At 45.0% G+C, this 24,961-nt stretch overlaps 1 protein-coding gene across 4 annotated transcripts; it reads left to right on the top strand.

The window, feature by feature from the left end:
* The first annotated feature begins 2,780 nt into the window (after nucleotides 1–2,780).
* LOC109900525 (mitotic checkpoint serine/threonine-protein kinase BUB1 beta) lies at nucleotides 2,781–22,624 on the top strand. 4 transcript variants are annotated; one of them, XM_020496184.2, is made up of 23 exons: nucleotides 2,781–2,906; nucleotides 3,584–3,725; nucleotides 3,962–4,021; nucleotides 4,295–4,439; nucleotides 5,880–6,076; nucleotides 6,321–6,460; nucleotides 6,716–6,912; nucleotides 7,161–7,261; nucleotides 11,879–12,093; nucleotides 12,433–12,545; nucleotides 13,139–13,272; nucleotides 13,726–13,760; nucleotides 13,921–13,983; nucleotides 14,205–14,242; nucleotides 14,484–14,719; nucleotides 15,179–15,348; nucleotides 15,980–16,120; nucleotides 16,311–16,399; nucleotides 16,780–16,941; nucleotides 17,412–17,542; nucleotides 17,784–17,949; nucleotides 18,575–18,690; nucleotides 22,315–22,624. In XM_020496184.2, the coding sequence occupies exons 2-23, from the start codon at nucleotides 3,592–3,594 to the stop codon at nucleotides 22,445–22,447; spliced, it is 2,916 nt and encodes a 971-aa protein (XP_020351773.1). In that variant the 5' UTR covers nucleotides 2,781–2,906; nucleotides 3,584–3,591; the 3' UTR covers nucleotides 22,448–22,624. The 4 variants fall into 4 exon arrangements, with proteins under 4 accessions (XP_020351773.1, XP_020351771.1, XP_031692756.1 ...); XM_020496182.2 differs by having other exon boundaries at nucleotides 15,971–16,120; XM_031836896.1 differs by having other exon boundaries at nucleotides 2,814–2,936.
* The last annotated feature ends 2,337 nt before the right edge of the window (nucleotides 22,625–24,961 follow it).

The raw sequence follows: 24,961 nt of genomic DNA, 5'->3' as shown, positions 1-24,961 counted from the left end.
GGTGCCATGAGGGTATTCTATGAATCTGGCTCGGGTGCCATGAGGGTATTCGATGAATCTGGCTCGGGTGCCATGAGGGTATTCGATGAATCTGGCTCGGGTGCCATGAGGGTATTCGATGAATCTGGCTCGGGTGCCATGAGGGTATTCGATGAATCTGGCTCGGGTGCCATGAGGGTATTCAATGAATCTGGCTCGGGTGCCATGAGGGTATTCGATGAATCTGCCTCGGGTGCCATGAGGGTATTCGATGAATCTGGCTCGGGTGCCATGAGGGTATTCGATGAATCTGGCTCGGGTGCCATGAGGGTATTCGATGAATATGGCTCGGGTGCCATGAGGGTATTCGATGAATCTGGCTCGGGTGCCATGAGGGTATTCGATGAATCTGGCTCGGGTGCCATGAGGGTATTCTATGAATCTGGCTCGGGTGCCATGAGGGTATTCTATGAATCTGGCTCGGGTGCCATGAGGGTATTCGATGAATCTGGCTCGGGTGCCATGAGGGGATTCAATTAATTTGGCTCAGGCGCCCGGGTAATTGTGTTTTGCATATGGCGAAAGTTAATTGCATTAGTTTGGGAACCGTTCGGGCCAGATGCCCGGTTTAAAGCCCTCAGGAAGTCGCCTTAAAACAAAAGTAACATAATTAAGCACGAAGTACGCTTCTTTGTTTTCACATGCAAAAGGGTTTGCTTTTGGTAAAAATCTGCCTTCCCAATGACAACTATTTTGAAAAGAGATGTTTCTGGACGATGCACCATGCTGCCTTGTTGACAACATGACCGAGTGGCTCAGATTACTGTTCCATTTGAAAAGGGTGCTCCTCCAATAGCCCTTTTGCCTGGTCATGTCACAGGCCTTTGGCCGGTGCCCAGGGGCTCAGAATAATTTAATCTACCCATTTCTACGGAAGTGCAGTGACATTATCCACTCAGAGAGGAGAAAAAGATGGCGGAAGGGGAATGATGAAGTGGATTCGGAATCTCATGGAGGTAAAATCAAGGAGAATTGGAATATTGTCCAAAAGAATGGAAAACGGAGCAAACTAGACTACAGTGATGAGAATGTCACTTCGTATCTTGTAGGAGTATGGTTTATAAATGAGGAGCAGATGATCGGATTACCAATCTTGAAGAATCCATTTGAGATATCCTGACTGGTGAAGAGAGTGCTGGGTAAAGTGAAGGCTGTGAGGATCATTTAGATGTTTTGTGCTTCTGAGGATCAGAAGAAATGTGTGTTGCGTCTCACCCGATTTGATAAGTTTGAAGTGTTGTGTGTGTGTCTCTTAGGAACAGGGCACCCCTCAAGGGGGTTATATCTGGAGTCACGTGGGAAGTAGATGTTGAAAAATATTCCTGGAGTGATTGATGCACTTCGGATTAATTGTGTGGTGAAGGGTGAAAAAGTGAAGACGGCTCAAGGGCCTGAAAAATCTGTTCTTTTTTTTATTTTTATATGGAGTCTCTCCCTACTCCAGTGCAGTTAGAGTAAATTAACTACAGAGTTAGAACCTTTATCCCAAGACCAATGCAGTGGGATCATTGTAAAGCTTTTGGTCATGTTTTGAGCGTTTGCAGAAGGGAGAAACCGAGATGTCCAAGTTGTGGAAAATATCATATTATATGTTATTAAAGTGATGAAAATGTGACATGTTGCAATTGTGGTGGGAACCATGAAGCCAAGTCGTTCAAATGCCCCACAAGGGTGAAAGAAAATGAGGTGGCCAAAGTCAGGGCTATCCAGAGCATATCACATGCAGCAGCTGTTAAAAGGGTTGAGGGTGTGAATGGAGTCCATGGTGGTGGATAGGCCTTCACTCCAGGCTGCAGGGGTTCCCTTTCACTTGCAGGATCCTGCCATTTAAAATGTTAAGGTGGACTATGTGGCCATTATACCTATGGTGATAAATGGCAATGCCAAAGGGGAAAGAAGGTCCAATAAGATAGAAATCATTGTGGAAGCGGCAGAGAGGTTCCTGAGGCTAAAAAGGAGTTACATGGAATATTTTCACAAGCCGTACCACCCTGTTCAGGCCCTAGAGCCGTACCACCCTCTCAGGCCCTAGAGCCGTACCGCCCTCTCAGGCCCTAGAGCCATACCACCTTCTCAGGCCCTAGAGCCGTACCACCCTCTCAGGCCCTAGAGCCGTACCGCCCTCTCAGGCCCTAGAGCCGTACCACCCTCTCAGGCCCTAGAGCCATACCACCTTCTCAGGCCCTAGAGCCGTACCACCCTCTCAGGCCCTAGAGCCGTACCACCCTCTCAGGCCCTAGAGCCGTACCACCTTCTCAGGCCCTAGAGCCGTACCACCCTCTCAGGTCCTAGAGCCGTACCACCCTCTCAGGCCCTAGAGCCGTACCACCCTCTCAGGCCCTAGAGCCGTACCACCCTCTCAGGTCCTAGAGCCGTACCACCCTCTCAGGCCCTAGAGCCGTACCACCCTCTCAGGTCCTAGAGCCGTACCACCCTCTCAGGCCCTAGAGCCGTACCACCCTCTCAGGTCCTAGAGCCGTACCACCCTCTCAGGTCCTAGAGTCGTACCACCCTCTCAGGCCCTATAGCCTGAGAAGGGAGATATGGAGAATTGAAAGAAGGAAGAAGTGGGAGTTTTGTTTTACTTTGTCAATGTACTATTTTTATTTTGGTGGATTAAGTTAGTTTCCCTATAACATGTGGCTTTTCTTTTGACATTCAACCCGTCCAGTTGGTGGCGGCAACACACATTTTGGGGGTTGTAGTCCGCCATAAACCCACAGAAGAAGAACGGTAATAGGCGGATCAAAAAATAAATAATCCAATCGCGTTCGTCCTTTGCTGGCGGTTCATTTTAAATGTGTGGAAAACACAGACGTAACCAGCTGTAGCCAACTTTTGCATTTTAAGATTTGAGAAGAGAAACGGTGAATATATTTTGTATAATTACAGAAACTGTAAGTTGTCTTTAGCTAGCTAAGTTTGAGTTGTACATTACATAATGTATGTAACGTTAGCTACCACTAACTCGACCGGTCCCGTTCATTAAGCTAGCTAACGTTAGCTATAAAATAACTGCGTTGCTGCCAAACTAACGTTAGCTTAGTGGCGTTTCAGCATTACTAAAATAACAAAATGCAAACCAAGAAAGTTAGCTAGCTAGTGTGTCATGAACAGCAGATTGCTGGCTAGTTAAATCAGCAAATGAGTCGTTTTATAAAAAAATCTAAGTTGGCCTAAAGTCTGTCGATAAAGGCACTTAAACCTAATTTCTCCTGTCAATGGATCTGAGCGTCTGCTAATTGACTAAAAGGGAAATGTTACTTCAGCCACATACTAACTGTTAGCTAGCTTGCGTTACTATTACCAAGTGTAAGTGTTTTTTTTTTGTATTCTAGTCGTAAACTAATATACGTTAGCGTTAGTAATGTCGAAGGAACACTGACAAATTCAGTACAATATAGTCCAATATAACTTAGTGAAGTGTGTATGTATGGTGTCATGTACACTGGTGTCATCATGTAATCTAGATTGTAGGCTACTTTTTTTTAAATATTAGCAATTTAAAGTAATTAGCTAGTGAACATCCCCTTTTCTTTCAAAGTTGTGGTTATGGCCCAGGTGGAGGCAGAACGGGAGCTGTGTTTAGAGAACACCCAGCCATTGAGAAAGGGATTGGCTGTGACTGGTCTGCAGCTCAGCCACCAAGAGGGATCCTGTCATGCAGCCATCCAGCAACAGAGACAGTATGTCAACGCTGTCTTCACAATGTTACTAGCTAGCTATATTCAACCATTTTAGGTTTGGTGTTAAGAATCACTGTCCGGGCTATTCTGTTTTGGTTTTGTGTAGAGATATATTATAATATCTGTTCTAGAATTATGTGTTGTGTGGATTTGGGGAGTTTCTACATGGGGCATATCTTTAAAAGTTCACGTAGGTTCAGTCTATAAAATTGAAAGCTCCGTTTTGTGCCCCACAGAGCGTTTGAATTGGAACTCCGTATGTACACTGGAGATGATCCACTCGATATCTGGGATAGGTGAGATGTGCAGCAGCATATGCAATTCACCTCACTCGGTAACACACACACACAGAGGTTTAGACATACACTTCCCCATGCTCCCTAACTTCACCTGCCATGATGGTATATCTGTGTTTTTATGTGATCTGTTTTGAACTTTTGTATAGGTCAATTTTTTTTAAATCCGGTTAAACTTGCTTCCAGTCCAAAATGTCCCTCGGGACAATAGTTTGACCACACAGACACACACATTCTGGGACCATACACAACTTTGGCTTCTGTGTTGTGCAGGTACCTAAAATGGACACTCAAGACTTACCCCCAGGGTAGTAAAGAGAGCAGTCTTACGGCCATGCTGGAGAGGGCTGTGCAGCTCTTTGCTCATGACAAGAAATACTACGATGACCCCCGTTACATCAACCTCTGGATCAATTTGGTGAGTGGCTAGTCCAGGTCGTTAGTGCGTGATCTTCCACTACTGTCCTGTATTGAAAGACGTTGAACTCCATAGACAAACTCCGCTAACGCCCTGGACCAGAGCTAGTGAGCGGCAACATGACATGGATTGCCAAAAGATGAAGGAATACCGATAGCCTCGTGTGCCTCGCTTCTATGCTCACACTCTAGTGGTCAATGAGAATATCTACTTTTTATGCATGATCTTGTACATATCCAATTTGTTTATTGAGCTAAGCAAGAGCTAAGGCAGTTTATTGCCCACTCATACAATATCACACTTGCAAATAAATGCTTTACTAAGTATAGCCTGGAATATTGTAATCCAAATGAGATATTGCTCAGTTTCACTGTTTCAAAAGTGAAATGGAGCAATATTCTCTGCATTCCCCAAGCTAATACTAGGTGTAGTAAGGTATGTTTACAGCTATGTTTAGATGCTCATATCAATTTGTGTGAAAATGTGAACGGTTTGGAACATTTTCCAATCATTCTGAAAATAATCCCCATTTATTTTGTTCTTTTCCAGTGTTCTGACTGGAAGAATTAACTTCTGAGCCAGTTAGAACCCCAAAAATTATCAGTTAGTTACTGTATATAACATTTGTTAAATCAATTGTTTTTACATTTGGCAATTTAATTTACTCTACCAATTAGCATGGATAGAGCAGCTGGCTATGGAATGGGTAAGCTAGTTTGATGGACAGATACTGCAAGTGCTAGAGGCAATGGACAGTTCACGGGTGAGGAGAGAGGGTGGACATGGAGGGGAGCTTGGCTTAAAATACAGAACATCATGATGTGGCTTGGATTGTGTTTAGGCTATTACTAGCATCATAATTCAACTGAATTATAGACTAGACAGGGGCGGCAGGGTAGCCTAGTGTTGGACTAGTAACCGAAAGGTTGCTAGTTCAAATCCCCGAGCTGACATGGTACAAATCTGTCGTTCTGCCCCTGAACAGGCAGATAACCCACTGTTCCTAGGCCGTCATTGAAAATAAGAATTTGTTCTTAACTGACTTGCCTAGTTAAATAAACATAAAATAAAACATTAGGAATATTTTTGAAGCAAAAATAACATTAACCGGTTCTCAAGATTTGAAAATGTTTGTTTCAGTTCCTCAATGTTTTTTGGGGGGGGTTCTGTTCCTCGAACCTGTTCCAACCCCTGCCGCTCAATATACTGTACATTACTACTGGGTAAAGCACAGACATTGGCTTGCATGCTATCACTTCCCACCTGTTTGCATCGATACAGAACTCTGAACAATTGACCCAACTTGGGTTGTGTTCATTAGGGTACGCAACGGAAAAGTTAAGTCATTTTGCAACATTAAACAAAAATGAGATTTTTGTCCAGGTAGTTCCTCCCTATTTGAGTTTGTTTTGGTGCCTAATGGACACTGCTGTTTTGTAGGCCCAGAACAGCATGGAGCCCCTGGAAATGTTCAGCTACATGCAGGCCAACGGCATCGGACTCACTCGGGCTGACCTTTACATTACCTGGGCGGAGGAGTTTGAGAAGCACGGCAACTTCCAGAAAGCAGACACCATCTTCCATGAGGGACTTAAGTGCAGAGCCCAGCCCATGGATAAACTTCAGCAATATCACAAGTGTGTGCTCCTTGTCTCTGTCCATTCCTTGTTAGCTGTCCTCCCTTCTGTATATGACGTAGACAGAGGCAGACATAGTAGGCTGTAAACAATATGCCTCATTACAAATAATTATTTAGTTTTTCATTTGTACTGAACAGAATGTACTATTAGTTAATAGTAATTACTTTAGCGTGATTTAATGACTTTAGGCACAGCCCTTGTCCTTGCTTGTCTGTGGTTTGGTGATTATTTTTCCTTTTAGTGGTTTCCAGGCCAGGGTGGCCCATCAGGCTTTGTCTGCAACTGAGGAGGAACACGAACCAGCAAGAACCAGTATGGTAGACCTGAGACCACGGGGGAGAAAGAAGGCCGTCGCACCAGTCAATCGAACAGAGGCTGCAGGTTAGCCCTTCGTGGTCGTTACTAGGGGTTTAGCTGCAAAGTTGCTGCTCTACGAATGGGTGTGTAGATGGGGCTTTCTCAGCCAATCGGCACTGTTCTGAATTCAATGCTGTCTTTGAGGAAAGTGGATCCAGAGCCTATCTTGGTTGATGTTTAGAAAATGCTTTACTTTGACGCAAGTAAAAGTCACTGAGCCTTTGATTAAAAGTAAAGTAGGGATGTAGCGGTTGAGAGCTGTTTTGCTATCTTTGGTAGGACACTCTCGAAGGCTGAACTTGCAGTTGCCCAGGCGGTCCGCTCGCAACATCCAGAAAAACCCGATCCTGGGGTTTAATGAGAACCAGGCGGATTCCCTTCAAGCTGCACAACTGAAGCTGGAACCCTGGATGGCACCACCCAGCAGCAGGGCCAACGAGAACCAAGTCATGCCTGAGCAATTGGCCGACATCAAGGTTTGACCACCGATGCCGATCTACATAGATAACTTGACCTGTCATTTAAATTGCATCAATGTGCACAGTTTCTTATCTATGAGACTTTGTCGAGATAGCTTGCCAGTAGTGAATAGAATTGAGTTGGTGGACTTTGGTTTGTGTTTTAATATGGAACTAATACCATTTTCTGTGGAACCTTTTTGTATTTGACTGTTTATAACTGTTATTATTAAGCCATTTTAAGGGGGTGTTCTTTGTCTTGGCAGATTCCCCAGAAGTCATGGTGTTCTGCCTCCAGTGTAACGGTCCCTGCCAGCAGGCTCAACTTCCAGCCTTTTGTGGAGGAGGGTGACCAGACCCCTTCTGTGTGAGTAGTGGAGGAGGGCGACCAGACCCCTTCTGTGTGAGTAGTGGAGGAGGGCGACCAGACCCCTTCTGTGTGAGTAGTGGAGGAGGGCGACCAGACCCCTTCTGTGTGAGTAGTGGAGGAGGGCGACCAGGCCCCTTCTGTGTGAGTAGTGGAGGAGGTTCGACCAGGCCCCTTCTGTGTGAGTAGTGGAGGAGGGCGACCAGGCCCCTTCTGTGTGAGTAGTGGAGGAGGGCGACCAGACCCCTTCTGTGTGAGTAGTGGAGGAGGGCGACCAGACCCCTTCTGTGTGAGTAGTGGAGGAGGGCGACCAGGCCCCTTCTGTGTGAGTAGTGGAGGAGGGCGACCAGGCCCCTTCTGTGTGAGTAGTGGAGGAGGGCGACCAGACCCCTTCTGTGTGAGTAGTGGAGGAGGTTCGACCAGGCCTCTTCTGTGTGAGTAGTGGAGGAGGTTCGACCAGGCCCCTTCTGTGTGAGTAGTGGAGGAGGGCGACCAGACCCCTTCTGTGTGAGTAGTGGAGGAGGGCGACCAGGCCCCTTCTGTGTGAGTAGTGGAGGAGGTTCGACCAGGCCCCTTCTGTGTGAGTAGTGGAGGAGGGCGACCAGACCCCTTCTGTGTGAGTAGTGAAGGAGGGCGACCAGGCCCCTTCTGTGTGAGTAGTGGAGGAGGTTCGACCAGGCCCCTTCTGTGTGAGTAGTGGAGGAGGGCGACCAGGCCCCTTCTGTGTGAGTAGTGGAGGAGGTTCGACCAGGCCCCTTCTGTGTGAGTAGTGGAGGAGGGCGACCAGGCCCCTTCTGTGTGAGTAGTGAAGGAGGGCGACCAGGCCCCTTCTGTGTGAGTAGTGGAGGAGGTTCGACCAGGCCCCTTCTGTGTGAGTAGTGGAGGAGGGCGACCAGGCCCCTTCTGTGTGAGTAGTGGAGGAGGGCGACCAGGCCCCTTCTGTGTGAGTAGTGGAGGAGGGCGACCAGGCCCCTTCTGTGTGAGTAGTGGAGGAGGGCGACCAGGCCCCTTCTGTGTGAGTAGTGGAGGAGGGCGACCAGGCCCCTTCTGTGTGAGTAGTGGAGGAGGGCGACCAGACCCCTTCTGTGTGAGTAGTGGAGGAGGGCGACCAGACCCCTTCTGTGTGAGTAGTGGAGGAGGGCGACCAGGCCCCTTCTGTGTGAGTAGTGGAGGAGGGCGACCAGGCCCCTTCTGTGTGAGTAGTGGAGGAGGGCGACCAGACCCCTTCTGTGTGAGTAGTGGAGGAGGGCGACCAGACCCCTTCTGTGTGAGTAGTGGAGGAGGGCGACCAGACCCCTTCTGTGTGAGTAGTGGAGGAGGGCGACCAGACCCCTTCTGTGTGAGTAGTGGAGGAGGGCGACCAGACCCCTTCTGTGTGAGTAGTGGAGGAGGGCGACCAGACCCCTTCTGTGTGAGTAGTGGAGGAGGGCGACCAGACCCCTTCTGTGTGAGTAGTGGAGGAGGGCGACCAGACCCCTTCTGTGTGAGTAGTGGAGGAGGGCGACCAGGCCCCTTCTGTGTGAGTAGTGGAGGAGGGCGACCAGACCCCTTCTGTGTGAGTAGTGGAGGAGGGCGACCAGACCCCTTCTGTGTGAGTAGTGGAGGAGGGCGACCAGGCCCCTTCTGTGTGAGTAGTGGAGGAGGGCGACCAGACCCCTTCTGTGTGAGTAGTGGAGGAGGTTCGACCAGGCCCCTTCTGTGTGAGTAGTGGAGGAGGGCGACCAGGCCCCTTCTGTGTGAGTAGTGGAGGAGGTTCGACCAGGCCCCTTCTGTGTGAGTAGTGGAGGAGGGCGACCAGACCCCTTCTGTGTGAGTAGTGGAGGAGGGCGACCAGACCCCTTCTGTGTGAGTAGTGGAGGAGGTTCGACCAGGCCCCTTCTGTGTGAGTAGTGGAGGAGGGCGACCAGGCCCCTTCTGTGTGAGTAGTGGAGGAGGGCGACCAGGCCCCTTCTGTGTGAGTAGTGGAGGAGGTTCGACCAGGCCCCTTCTGTGTGAGTAGTGGAGGAGGGCGACCAGACCCCTTCTGTGTGAGTAGTGGAGGAGGTTCGACCAGACCCCTTCTGTGTGAGTAGTGGAGAAGGGCGACCAGGCCCCTTCTGTGTGAGTAGTGGAGGAGGGCGACCAGGCCCCTTCTGTGTGAGTAGTGGAGGAGGGCGACCAGGCCCCTTCTGTGTGAGTAGTGGAGGAGGGCGACCAGGCCCCTTCTGTGTGAGTAGTGGAGGAGGGCGACCAGGCCCCTTCTGTGTGAGTAGTGGAGGAGGGCGACCAGGCCCCTTCTGTGTGAGTAGTGGAGGAGGGCGACCAGACCCCTTCTGTGTGAGTAGTGGAGGAGGGCGACCAGACCCCTTCTGTGTGAGTAGTGGAGGAGGGCGACCAGACCCCTTCTGTGTGAGTAGTGGAGGAGGGCGACCAGACCCCTTCTGTGTGAGTAGTGGAGGAGGGCGACCAGACCCCTTCTGTGTGAGTAGTGGAGGAGGGCGACCAGATCCCTTCTGTGTGAGTAGTGGAGGAGGGCGACCAGACCCCTTCTGTGTGAGTAGTGGAGGAGGGCGACCAGACCTCTTCTGTGTGAGTAGTGGAGGAGGGCGACCAGACCCCTTCTGTGTGAGTAGTGGAGGAGGGCGACCAGACCCCTTCTGTGTGAGTAGTGGAGGAGGGCGACCAGACCCCTTCTGTGTGAGTAGTGGAGGAGGGCGACCAGACCCCTTCTGTTTGAGTAGTGGAGGAGGGCGACCAGACCCCTTCTGTGTGAGTAGTGGAGGAGGGCGACCAGGCCCCTTCTGTGTGAGTAGTGGAGGAGGGCGACCAGACCCCTTCTGTGTGAGTAGTGGAGGGCTAAAAAAAAGCACATACTTAAAAAAATATATATACATATTTTAAATATGTTTGTAATAATGACAATTACAACAATACTCAATGAATAATGAACACTTATTTTTACTTAATATAATACATAAATAAAATCATTTAGTCTCATAATTAAACATGTTCAATTTGGTTTGGTTTAAATAATTCAAAAACAGTGTTGGAGAAGGTGACAGTGCAATATGTGCCATGTAAAAAAAGCTACTGTTTAAGTTCCTTGCTCAGAACATATGAAAGCGGGTGGTTCCTTTTTTTTCTGTTAAGAATATTTAGGTTGTTATAGGACTCTCTCTCTATACCATTTGTATTTCATAGACCTTTGACTATTGGATGTTATTTTTGGCACTATTGTATTGCCAGCCTAAATCTTGGGAGTTGATAGGTTGAAGTCATAAATAGTGCTGTGCTTCAAGCATTGTGAAAATCTGCTGGCAAACAGGAAAGTGCGGTTTGAATGAATGCTGCTGCTGCCTACCACCGCTCAGTCAGACTGCTCTATCAAATATCAAATCATAGACTTAATTATAATATAATAAACACACAGAAATACGAGCCGTAGGTCATTAATATGGTCAAGTCCGGAAACTAAACTTTATTCTTTTAGTGAAATACGGAACCGTTTTGTATTTTATCGAACAGGTGGCAACCTTAAGTTTAAATATTGCTGTTACATTGCACAACCTTCAATGTTACGTCATAATTATGTAAAATTCTGGCAAATTTAATTACGGTCTTTGTTAGGAAGATATGGTCTTCACACAGTTCGCAATGAGCCAGACTCTGCTTACACTGAACGCAAGAGAAGTGACACAATTTCAGGCACCGCATTGATTATATGCAACGCAGGACAAGCTAGTTAAACTAGTAATATCATCAACTATGTGTAGTTAACTAGTGATTATGTTAAGATTTTTTTTTATAAGGTAAGTTTAATGCTAGCTAGCAACTTACCATGGCTCCTTGCTGCCTGCACTCAAGTAACAGGTGTTCAGCCTGCCACGCAGTCTCCTCGTGGCCATGTTCTGTTATAATCTCCACCCGGCACAGCCAGAAGAGGACTGGCCACCCCACATAGCCTGGTTCCTCTCTAGGTTTCTTCCTAAGTTTTGGCCTTTCTATGGAGTTTTTCCTAGCCACTGTGCTTCTACACCTGCATTGCTTGCTGTTTGGGGTTTTAGACTGGGTTTCTGTACAGCACTTTGAGATATCAGCTGATGTACGAAGGGCTATATAAATACATTTGATTTCAATATTATCGGCGTTCAAAAATTCTGTTTACTGATTGTGATAACTTGAAATCAGCCATTCCGATTAATTGGTTGACCTCTAGACCAGACCCCTTCTTTGTGAGTTGTGGAGGAGGACTAAAGTTGACTCAAGCAGCTGATCTAGGACCAGGTTAGAGTAACTCCCCTCATGGTTAAAGATGGAACCTGCAAACTAATTTTCTTGTTACAAATGTCTCAAGTGTAAAGAGCAAGGTTCATACATGCATATAAAGAACACTTGCATGTATTTTCTACCTGTTCAGAATTTATTTTGGTGCATATTCTGGTCAAAAATGTGTGTTTAGTAAAAGGAGTAAATTACAAGAAGTTGATGATGCAAACACTCTCAATGGTCTGATTATGCTCTTAGAAACCATGGAAATTCTTGTTTGCAGTAGCTAACTAACCAAGTAGGCTAGCTAATGTCTTATCTCTGACCTAAATGCAGAAAAAATTATCTCCTCCACTTTCTCCACGGCTACAGGTCTGCGTGTAAGATTGACCCGGAAGTGAACACTGTCCTCTCTGATCGCCCGCCCCCCTCCAAAGAGGAGTCTGCGCTGGAGGAGGGAGGAGGAGGCGGGGTGAAGGAACAGAGCATGTACCTCAAAGAGCTGCTGCTGAATGGCGCTGTGGAGCTGAGCATCGAAGAGCTGCGTGCCGAACACTACTTCGCACGCAAGCGGCAAGAAATCGAAGGTTACCATTGGACAGTAACTGTCACATTATACCTGTCCATGACATTTGACATATTTCCTGTTTTCAAATGCATCTTTTAAAGTATAGATATACAACCGATATTGATTTGGACAAAATACTTGGGTAAAGCTGTGTGTGTATCCCATGTTCATGTACATTGTCGGGGAATAAAATGGGCTACTGTGCTTTCGTCTGCTGTTTCACACAGTCACTCGGGGCCCTCCCTTTTTGTCTTCTGACTTTTCACTGATCTTCTCTCCTGATATTGGCATATTCCCTCAAGGTCAACCACCAATGACCCTTTATTCATTCTTTATTCCCACCCTTTTCTTTTGATAGAGACAATTCAACAGCAGAGACAAGCCAAAGAGCGGCTGAGGCAACAGATAGATGAGAAGCAACGACTGCTTCAGTTGCAGCAATCCCAGCAACGACCACAACTATCACAACAGGCAAGTGGCAAAGATTCTTAATACACGGTTGTGTTCATTAGGGCACATCGTAGCGACGCGTTTTGTAACAAAGGGTCTCTTATTTGGCAAATTACGCTATTATCTACCCCTTTCGTTGCGTTTCTTGCCTACTGAACACTACCCGGGTTTGAGAGATCTGAGCTTGCATTGCAAATGTCCAATGTGTTTCGTAATTGTGATTTGCCGTCCCTTTTTTTTTTTTTTTTCAGTTGGAGGTCTGTTTAGGAAACCCAGCTAGAAAGTGTTTAGAGAAACTGCAGAGTTCATTGACGTCGACTGTGAAAGCAACTTGTTTGGGATAGTTAATATGGTTATCTGCTACTAGACTATCTGGGTCGTGTTCAGTAGAGTGCACCGTAGCCAATATTTCCCCAGTTTTTTTAAATGTTTATATTTAGTATAGATGTATACCCCAGGAAGACTCTACTATATATCCTAGGGGTTGCAACAGGAAAATTTGTTTCTTATTGGACAAGTTAGTTCCTAAACATTTTCTCCTTATTGAACACAACCCTGCTGTCTAAAAGTGTTTTCATGCCAAATAAACAATTTTCCTAACTTTTTGCTCCTAGGAGGTCACTGGGACTGATTCCATGCAAATAACAGAGTGTAGGTCTGGAACTGTCCTACCTAGCAGCCAACCGAATGCAATGGCCTTCCAGATCTTTGATGAAGGATCCCAGTCTGGCTCTGCACATGGGTCTGGGTAAGCCATTGAGACTCCTGTCGTATATCACTGCATTAATAAACGTTATAAACTGGGTGGTTCGAGCCCTGAATTCTGATTTGCAGACAGCCGTGGTATATCAGACCGTATACCAAGTGTATGACAAAACCATTTATTTTTACTGCACTAATTACATTGGTAACCAGTTTCTAATAGCAATAAGGCACCTCTAGGGTTAGTGATAGATGGATGTATGTATATGTGTGTATATGTATGGCCAATATACCACGGCTAAGGACTGCGTCCAGGCACTCCTCGTTGTGTCGCGCTTAAAAACAACCCTTAGCCGTGGTATATTGGCCGTATACCCCACCTCGGGCCTGGTTGCTTAAGTCTAGTTTACATTGTCATAGACAGTCAAACAAGTCATACTTTCACATGCATGAATTAGGCTATATGACAATGAAATGTCTCCCCCATTTTACTTTACAGAAACCCTATTCCCTGTGAAAAGGACATGTGTCCAGGTTTGTGTTCATTAGTTTGCATCTATACTATACACGCAACATACAAAAAAAAATATATAGAGATATTTGATAGTCAATTATCAACTTTGACCTGTACTTGGCCTTTATCTGACATTTGACCTGTACTTGAGGTCTTTCTCTGACTTGATTGCTATTTTAGACGATGTTTTCCTACCTGCTGGAGACAGAGGTCTTTGCTTTAAGACTCCATACCCGTTTCCAGGTAATTCTGAATGTACACAAGTCCTCTAAATACCAACCTGCTTCAAAACTGTATTAAGGAAGTTTTGTAACATGGGTTAAAACATGTTATTTTAACACAGTAGTATTATTTGGAGAACTAATAATTATGCGGGAACAATGCCGCTTATCAAACTATTTCAGACTTTTCCATGCACTTCAAAGGTGATTGTGTTTTTTTTGTGTGTGTGTGTGTTTTGACAGGTGGCAGTATCCCCCACTCTGAACGAACTCTATCTAAGGTTTGGACAGTTTTTGGAACAAGATCACTTGTGCTACGAAGTGATCTCTCTAATCTAGTACAGTTCAGACAAGACCATCAATGATCCACTGCCTTTGAATGTAAAGCCTGTTCCCAGATCTGTTTGTGCGGTCTTGCTAGCTCAGACCTGAGCTCAGTCTAGTGTACGTATGTTATGTTATTCCTGGTTGCACAAAAAAAAATCATATCAATAGGTAGATTGATTGACTTGTACCATCCAGAACTTCCCAGAGCGAACAGAGTCCCTGAACGAGGAGGTGGTCAGCGGCCACAAGAACAAGACTCTGTGCTCCAGCCCAGAGGACACGCAGGACTTTGTGAAGGCTGCCAAGATTGCCTCTTCTCCTTATCACGCCATGGGACAAAGGGCGGTCTCGCCCAACGCTGGGATTCTGACCAAGGAGCCCAGCATTACCCCTCAACTTGACGCTGACTCGGACGGAAGGAAGAAGCTCAGGTATAGTTTGTCCACCCAATGACTTGACCTGACCGGCAAGGGTCCACTAGCCTTATTGATGGTTTGATGGCAGCGAGCTCTGTAGCTTGTCCCCTTTCCCTCCCGGAGTCATTCTAAACCATCTCTGCCAGTGCAAGTCATGGTGATAAGCTGGGGCTGTGTTCATTGATGCGGGCACACCGTTGTAAAATGTTTGAAGGTATCTGAAAATGACCCTTTTCTTATTGGACAAGTTCAGGTAGTACCTCCCCTCTTTACACCTTGTTTTATGCCTAATGAACACGACTCCGCTCAAATAGAAAATAAAGGGAAAGGTCATAATGTGCAGCTCTAATGTGTTAGCAACATTCTAAAACCCATTGTAATTGCTTTCACCAATTGTCAGAACAGTAATTACGTCAAGAAAATATCTATTTGAACAGGGCACTTGTGACCATCTCCTTGACGTTTGCTCTGCAGCCCTATCCAAGAAGCCAGTCTGGAGGCTTGGGGCTCCATGGCTTCAGGCCCCACCTCCGCCTCCTCCGTGTGCACGAACTCTGGAGGCAAGGCCGTCCACCACCTCGGCAGGCTGAAGGAGAGCCACGCAGAACCCCACCCCGAAGCCATGGACCAGAATTCACCATGCAGTGAGTATCTGGATGGTAGAGCATGGCGGTTTCAACTCCAGGGTTGTGGGTTTGATTCCCACGGGGGACCAGGACCGAGAAGGGTGGGGGGGTAAAGTGTATGCACTACTGTACGTCGCTCTGCATAAGAGCCTGCTAGATGACTGCAGAATTACTGCAGAATTACACACAAACCTATTTCCAGTATAAGTTCTTGCCTGCCTTTTCTTTGGCTGTCCAAGATGGCTGTATTTCACCTCAAATCAATGTAAAAGTCATGGCATTGTGTTGCACATGGTAGTTTAGTGGACAAAAATTTTTAAAAAAGCGTTCTATTAATTTTTATTAAAATACCTTTTCATTTGGATTGTTATCGTATGTTTCAGTAGAAGCATTGGTGCATAGTAGGTAACTTAACTCCATGTGGTCCATAAGAAACTATTAGTTATGAATTCATATGCTCAATTGCACACTGACATTTCATTTCACCTATTTAACACTGCTGAATCGGACTATTTGGGGGTTCAATCCAGTGCCCATTCATTTTGTATGACTAGTATATTTAAGACTCTTGGCTTCACTAGGAGCTGTAAGGAATAAGTCAAGTCTATTTGATGTTGGAATGCCTTGTTCTTCCTTCCTGGTATTGCAGTACAACCTGTGATTGAGGACCCTTGCAGTATGAGGGTGAGACAACGGTTGCTGGATCAAGTGGACCTGAGCTCCTTTCCAAACTTCTACTCAGAGGATGGTCCCCTTCCCATGGCTGAGGAAGATGGTGTGCTGATTCTAGGTAGTTCAACTAATAATGATGGCTGGACGGGTTGGTTTAATGATGGCCGGGCGGGTTGGTTTAATGATGGCCGGGCGGGTTGGTTTAATGATGGCCGGGCGGGTTGGTTTAATGATGGCCGGGCGGGTTGGTTTAAATGACGGATTATAATACTACACCGCTTTTTTTTTTTTTACTGTCTTGCTTAAAGGGAACGACACCTTTGCCACCTATTCCAAGATGGACTATGAGAACTTTTCCATCTATGCAGGCCAAGGTGGAGGTGACGTTGCCATAAAGGTAAGGCAGTGACTGACTGAACTCCAAGTAAATTTAAATAACTGTCCTTCATGTGAGTTGATGAGTTGAATGATTTCCTTCATGTACCTCAAACTGTTTATGTATGCAGACTCCACCTCTATCGATCTAGAATAGGAGATTACACAAAATTGCACTGCTGGTTCATTCGGAACGTTGGCTTTATTTTAATGGCAAAAAATTTCCCCTCCACTTGTTTTGCTATAAAGGTGAGGGATGGAGCTGGAGCAATCAAGTCCATATATGGTGCTATGGATGCAATGACTGACAGTCCATGAGATCAACATGATGATTTTGACATTTACTTTACACTGTGTTCTCCAGTGAGTTGAGATCTAACACGTCACTTTTGCCTTGTGCAGCTGGAGCACACCGCGGTGCCGTGGGACTTCTACATCGGCTCACAACTGAGGGAGCGACTAGCCCGGGACTCCCAGGCACCCGTCCACGACGCGGGGCGCTGCTTCCTGTTCCAGGATGGCTGCGTCACGGTCCACAAGGCCTCCCAGCAGAGCACACTGCGTGTGGGTAGTTCCACCCCTGTCCTCCATGCATTATTGTGCCCTTATAGAATCTGCTTTAAAATGTATTTATTTTTTTTACCTTTTATTTAACTAGGCAAGTCAGTTAAGAATAAATAAATTTTCAATGACAGCCTAGGAACAGTTGTTCAGGGGCAGAACAACAGATTTTTACCTTGTCAGCTCGGGGATTCAATCTTGCAACCTTTCCCCACCCCTAAAATAACAATAGCTTGGCGTATAAACCCTTTGCAAGATGTCATTTTATAGTCTACCTTGGGTCGTGTTCAGCAGGCATCAAAAAGAAGAAAAAAATGATCTGAAACGACGAGGTTCTATTTGAACTTGTCCATTAAGAACTGCTAGTTGAGTGTTCTTTTTGCAAAAAAACCAATAGTTATGATGTAAAGAACAGGATTCTGATGGGAAAGACCTGTTAAAGTCTGTGGTTCCTCTCCTTCTGGCATACACAGGAGGTGGCAGAGGAGTCTTTTGAGGAAATCGTGGCCTCCCTGGCCATGCAGACAGTGGAGCTGGTGAGACTCATGCACTCCTGCCACCTGATCCATGGAGCTCTCAGTCCAGACACACTGGTCATGAATCGGTATGCACACACACACACGGTCCAGCCATGCATGCATATGAGTTTCCGAACGCAGACTTCTGACATACAGGCATATTACTTACTCCCTGTAGTCCTTGCATGCTTGCATACACTCACGGTGGGAGATAAACAGTAGGGCTGTTTTCCTACATGTGTATTTGATCTTTAAATCCAGTCATATAATCTACTAGTCAAGACTTATTCTTCCTTTTCTCTGCTTCCCCCCCCCCCCCCCCCTCAGTCGTTATGATGAACCAATGGATGAGCTCGGTGCTGCCGTGGCGCTGGACTTCTCCTGCTCCGTGGACCTGGAGCTTCAGCCGGAGGTGACAGCAGCACACATCCTCCCAGCAGCCCAGAACTTCATCACACAGGATCTACTAGCCCCCTCTGCCAGCCCCTATCAGGTACGGTACACACCTGTCTACAGCCTCTTGTTGGCACCGTCACATCGCTACATGCTTTCCGGAGGAAAGTCTAAAAAGACCTCTAGAATAAAGTCAACGTTTCACTATTTTTAATTGATATGCATGGCCCAAAAACCCTTGGCCTGCCCCCTCAGCATCTTTCTACTTTATTTACATTCTAGGATGTATTTGATTGATTTATTGCATGGCCCCAATGCTCTTCTGTACCTCACTCGTATGTGTTTCTCTTTTTAATCATGTTCTTCCCTTATGTAAGATGGACTGCAATTAGGTTTTCTTTAATGTAAAATGTTCCATTGTGATACGTATATTTAAATAAAACCCATCCTAAAAATCTACCAGATACCTACATTGGGACGGCAGGGTAGCCTAGTGGTTAGAGCGTTGGACTAGTAACCGGAAGGTTGCAAGTTCAAACCCCCGAGCTGACACGGTACAAATCTGTCGTTCTGCCCCTGAACAGTTAACCCATTGTTCCTAGGCCGTCATTGAAATTAAGAATTTGTTCTTAACTGAATTGCCTAGTTAAATAAAGGTTAAATAAAATTTACGATTGAGAGTTGCTCTCCCCTAGTTCAGTAGCTGTCGCTCTCCCTGATTACAGGTGGATCTCCTGGGCATTGCAGAGACTGTCCACACTCTGCTGAAGAAAAGACCCATGCGCCTGGTTAAGGAAGACTCTGTGTGGACACTGGAGGAATATCAGGAAGCACATCCCAGGTATATTACGGTTTCCTCTTGTCATGTCCTGCCGCTGGGTCCTCACCAGTTGCCACAGTCAGGCCTGTCCTACTCGACCAATCGGATGAGGGGGTGATGCCGTGTACCCCGGTTTGTGGGGAACGAACAATCAGATGAGGGAGTATATGTATGCAGACGAGAGACTTGCGTTGCTTGAATCTAGTGTTCATCAATGATTAGCTTATTTATTATCCAATAAACCAACCGTTTTAAATGCAGAGTCCTTGGATGTCTTATCCAAACTCTCCTAGCGAGCTTGTTTGCCCTTATTACTTATGTAAAACCAAAATAGGTTTAATATCTGCATTGTTTTTAAAATGGCATGTTGACGAATTGACACCTTGATTTTTTTAAAATAAAAATCCACAAGTAAAACGTGGTTTCACATATTTCATTATTTTTTTTAATATGACAATTTCAACTTTTTTTTGCTTTGCGAGGTGTTAAAGTTCACTTGGCCATTGTTATGTTAATGAAATCTGAAAAGCTCCAGTGGCCTGGCTGTGGCCCCAACTGAGAGATGGGTGCCGGCCCGCATAGATGGAAACTAAGTCTGAGCCTTTTGGGTGAAACACTGTGGTGAAACACATCTGGTAATGTTCTATTAGCCCATCCACCCCCTTCTTAGGAAGACAAATGGAACCTTGTTTTCCTTTTTTTTTTACTGATATTTTGTTACATTTATTCCTGCACTTTACATACGGTACTTTTAATACACAGAACTCAAGAGATGCTTTTTCAAAAATGAGACCGTTCCCACCAACCGGAATATGCCTCATCACACACCCTCATCTGATTGGTCCAGTAAGCGCGCCTTCTGACTTCGTGCCTGTGGTAACTAGTGATGACCCTGCGGCTGTCTGATAAGTGGTCATGGAGAGAAAATGAGGTTAGGAAGCCATTTAGGTATGTTGGAACACAACTGACTCCTGTCTTCCAATCCTCTTGTTTTTCACCATATTATCAAACACATTTGTCACGTGCCGAATACAACCGGTGTAGACTTCCCTGTGAAAGGCTTACTTAAGAGCCCTTACCCAACAATGCAGAGTTTACATTTATTTTTTACAGATTTGCCAAAAAAAATCCATGTTAACACAATAAAATGACAGAGGCTATATACAAGGAGTATGTGCAGGGATATGAGGTAGAGGTATTATCTACATTTAGGTAGGAGTAAAGGTGAATAGGCAATCGGGATAGATAATACACAGGGTCTGTAAATAGTCGGGTTGACCACTTGATTAACTGTTCAGCAGTCTTATGGCTTGGGGGTAGAAGCTGTTCCGGAGCCTTTTGGTCCCAGACTTGGTGCTCCTGTACTAGAGGTCAACCGATTTAATGATTTTTCGATGCAGAGTTTTGTTTTTTATTCATTTGATTTATATATTTTTTTAATAATGACAATTACAACAATACTGGACCAACACTTATTTTAACTTAATATAATACATAAATAAAATCTATTTCGTCTCAAATAATGAAACCTGCTCAATTTGGTTTAAATAATGCAAAAATGGTGTTGAAGACAGTAAACGTGCTATATGTGCCATGTAAAAAATGTTTTTACAGCTACCGTGTAAGTTCCTTGCTCAGAACATGTGAAAGCTGGTGGTTCAATATTCCCAGTTAAGTTTTAGGTTGAAGTTATTATAGGAATTATGACACGTTGACTATTTCTATACCATTTGTATTTCATATACCTTTGACTATTGTATGTTCTAATAGGCACTTTAGTATTGCCAGCTGAATCTCGGGAGTTGATAGGCTTGAAGTCATAAACAGATGTGAAGCAAGCATTGCTTAGAGCTGCTGGCAAAAGCAGTAAAGTTTGAATGAATGCTTACGAGCCTGCTGCTGCCAAATATGAAATCATAGACTTAATTATAATAAACACAGAAATATATGAGCGTTAGTTTCTGGATTTGACCATATTAATGAAACTATCATTTCGAAAACAAAACGTTGATTCTTTCAGTGAAATACGGAACCGTTCAGTATTTTATCGAACGGGCGGCAACCCTAAGTTTAAATATTGCTGTTACATTGCACAACCTTCAATGTTACGTCATAATTATGTAAAATTCTGGTAAATTAGTTTGCAACGAGCCAGGTGGCACAAACTGTTGCAAATACCCTGACTGCGTGCAATGAATGCAGGAGAAGTGACACAATTTCCCTAGTTAATATTGCCTGCTAACATTAAATATGCAGGTTTAAAAAATAAAATACTTGTGTAATTAAGGCTAGTATTGATGTTCATTTGTGCAACGGTTGTGCTTTTTTATGTTTGTGAATATGCTTAATTAAATCATCCCCCGTTTGGCGAAGTAGGCTGTGATTCGACGATAAATTAACCGCATTGATTATATGCAACGCAGGACAAGCTAGGTAACCTAGTAATATCATCAACCATGTGTAGTTAACTAGTGATTATGTCAAGATTTTTTTATTTTTTTTTTAACAAGTCTAATGCTAACTAGCAACTTACCTTGGCTCCTTGCTGCACTCGCGTAGTAGGTGGTCAGCCTGCCAATTAATCGGTTGCCCTCTATCCTGTACCGCTTGCCGTGCGGGAGCAGGGAACACTATGACCTGGGTGGCTGGAGTCTTTGACCATTTTTAGGACTTTCCTCTGACAGTAGTTTCCATACCAAGTGGTGATGCAGCCAGTCAAGATGCATTCAATGGTGCAGCTGTAGAACGTTGTGGAACTTGAAGCTCTCGACCAGCTCCACGACAGCCCCGTTGATGTGAATCGGGGTGTGCTCGGCCCTCTGTTTACTGCAGTCCATGATCAGCTCCTTTGTTTAGCTCACGTTAAGGGAGAGGTTGTCCTGGCACCAAACTGCTAGGTCATGTTGTCGGTCATAAGACCTAACACCATTGCATCGTCAGCAAATTTAATGATGGCGTCTTGAGTCGTGCACGGGCACGCAGTTGTGGGTGAATGGAGTACAGGAGGGACCAAGCACACGCCCCTGGGGGGCTCCCGTGTTGCTGGTCAGTGTGGCTGGTGTATTGCCTACCCTCCACCTGTAGACGGCCCGTCAGGAAGTCCAGGATCCAGTTGCAGAGGGAGGAGTTCGGTCCCTGGGTCATTAGCTTGGATGATGAGCTTGGAGGGCACTAGTGTTGAACGCTGCTGAGCTGTAGTCAATGAACAACATTCTCACGTAGGTGTTTCTTTTGTCCAGATTGGAGAGGGCAGTATGAAGTACAATAGCAATTGTGACATGTTGGGGTGAATTGGACTGGATCCAGGGTTTCTATGATAATTGTGTTGTGAGCCATGACCAGCATTTCATGGTGACAGATGTGAGTGCTACGGGTCGGTAGTCATTCAGGCCGTTTACCTTTGTCCCTGTGCCCAAGAACACTATGGTAGTCTGCTTGAAACGTGTTGGTATTACAGACTCGGACAGGTTGAAAGTGTCAGTGAAGACGCTGGGCAGCGCAAGCTCTGAGTATGCATCCTAGTAATCCTGCGGCCTTGTACCAAATCCATGAAGTTAACGAGTGCACAATTTGGGAGAAAGGACACATTAGATTATTGGGATGCAGATATTGTCTTTCATCCCCTGTCCCTCTTCTTATTTACAGTGACCGGAGCGATGCGTTTTGGAGCAAGTTCTTCCGGACCGTTCTGAATCCCGGAGACAGGCCTTCTGTATCAGTTCTCACAGAGCTACTTGAAGACATGAAGAAGTCTACATTTGCTTGCTATGGCGCCTAGTTTTCTTTCCTAGCACTACCTTCCTAGTGATTTATCCGTGTGGCTATTTAGATTTTATTTGTCTCCTAGATGTTGCTGTTATTGTTTTGCTAGTCCCTTAGTTTTTTCCTCATTTCAATGTAATTGTTTTTCTGTTAAATGCGATTGTTCATAATAAAGTATACGTCTTATTCATTATGACTGTTTTGCTTGTTTTTTTTTTTAATGGTTGTATTCATTTTTAGGATGTACTGCCTATATATGGCCTGTAGAGGGTGTTGTCCTGGTGGCATTGATCATAGACCAGTCACCTGAACTGTTTTATGGTACATGAACAGAGTTATAATCTGAGTTATGTCTTAAGTTGGAGCATGGCATACACTTGCAGTTAACCAGCCAGACTTGCGTTGTGTGTTTTCGGGGGGTAGATGTAACATAGTAAATGTAAATCTAGAACATTCCAATTAGTGGAAGTTACATTTGGTCTGACATGCAGTGCCTTCAGAAGGTATTCACAGCCCTTCTTGCACATTTTGTTTCAGCCTGAATTGAAAATGGAATAAAAGTATGCATTTTATTTTTGTCACCTAAACACTAACCCAAAATTTCAGTGACATTGTTTTGGGAAATTTGTCAGAAGTATACATTTGCTTAATTCACTGGTTTCATGGACTTTTTATAACTACCTCATCTCTGTACCCCACACACACTTGATCTGTAAGGTCCCTCAGTCAAACACCGGGGGGTGGGGGGGTGAATATCCCTTTGCACATGGTGAAGTTATTAATAACGCTTTGGATGGTGTATCAATACATCCAGTTACTGAAGACATACAGGCGTCTTTCCTAACTGTTGCCGAAGAGGAAGGAAACCACTCAGATTTCACCATGAGGGCAATGGTGATTTAAAAAATAAAATAAAAAGTTACGTAGCTTAATGGCTGTGATAACTGAGGATGGATTATCAACATTGTAGTTACTCCACAATACTAACCTAATTGACTGAGTGAAAAGAAGCCTGTAAAGAATACACATATTTCAAAATATGCATCCTGTTTGCAACAAGGCACTAAAGTAATACTGCAAAAAAAATGTGAAGCAATTCAACTGTCCTGAATACAAAGTGTCCTGTTTTGGGGGTATAACCAATACAACACATTACGGAATACCACTCCATATTTTTAACCATAGTGGTGGCTGCATCATGTTATGGGTATGCGTGTAATTGTTAAAGCATTTTTCCAATCTCAGTCCTCGTGACCCCAAGGGTTGCATATTTGTTTTTTTTGCCCTAATACTACACAGCTGATTTCATATCAAAAGCTTGATTCGTTTATTTGAATCTGCTGTGTAGTGCTAGGACAAAACAAAAGGTTAAAAAATAATTGGAATGGAGCTAAGCACAAGCAAATTCCTCGAGGAAAACCGGGTTGTCTACTTTCCACCAGACACTGGGAGATGACTTCACCTTTCAGCAGAACAATAACCTAAAACACAAGGCCAACTCCACACAAGTTAATTACCAAGAACATTGAATGTGGCTGAATTATTTTTTTACTTACATCTACTTGAACATCTATGGCAAGACCTGAAAATGGTTGTCTAGCAATGATCAACAACCAATTTGACAGAACTTGAAGAATTTTGGAAGAGTAATTGGCAAGTGTTGCGCAATCCAGGTGTGGAAAGCTCTTAGAGACTTTCCCAGAAAGACTCACCGCTGTAATCACTGCCAAAGGTGACTAACATATTGACTCGGGGTTGAATACTTCTCATCAAGATATTAGTGTTTTACTTTAAATACATTTTTAACAAATGTTTGAATTTTTCTTCCACTTTAACAGAGTATTTTGTGTAGATCACTAACAAATGACTAATACAATTTTAATCCCACTTTGTAACAAAATGTGGAAAAAGTGCAGGGGTGTGAATACTTTCTGAAGGCACTGTATCTATTCATTTGTGGATGTCCATCCATTTCTTTATATGTTATTAATTACAATTTGTGTGTGCAAAACAAACTCGGCAAAAAAAAAAAACTCACTGTCAACTGCGTTCATTTCCAGCAAACTTAACGTGTAAATATTTGTATGATCATCAGATTCAACAACGGACATAAACTGAACAAGTTCCACAGACATGTGACTAACAGAAATGGAATAGTGTGTCCCTGAACAAAGGGGGGGATCAAAAGTAACAGTCGGGTTCTGGTGTGGCCACCAGCTGCATTAAGTACTGCAGTGCATCTCCTCATGGACTGCACCAGATTTGCCACTTCTTGCTGTGAGATGTTACCCCACTCTTCCACCAAGGCGCCTGTAAGTTCCCGGACATTTCTGGGGGGGAATGGCCCTAGCCCTCACCCTCCGATCCAACAGGTCCCAGACGTGCTCAATGGGATTGAGATCCGGGCTCCTCGCTGGCCATGGCAGAACACTGGCATTCCTGTCTTGCAGGAAGTCACGCACAGAACGAGCAGTATGGCTGGTGGCATTGTCATGCTGGAGGGTCATGTCAGGATGAGCCTGCAGGAAGG

This window comes from Oncorhynchus kisutch, linkage group LG12 (assembly GCF_002021735.2).
Source record: "Oncorhynchus kisutch isolate 150728-3 linkage group LG12, Okis_V2, whole genome shotgun sequence".
In the NCBI taxonomy this organism is placed as follows: domain Eukaryota; kingdom Metazoa; phylum Chordata; class Actinopteri; order Salmoniformes; family Salmonidae; genus Oncorhynchus; species Oncorhynchus kisutch.
The sequence above is the reverse complement of the archived record's forward strand: the minus strand, read 5'-3'. Positions and strand labels throughout refer to the sequence as shown.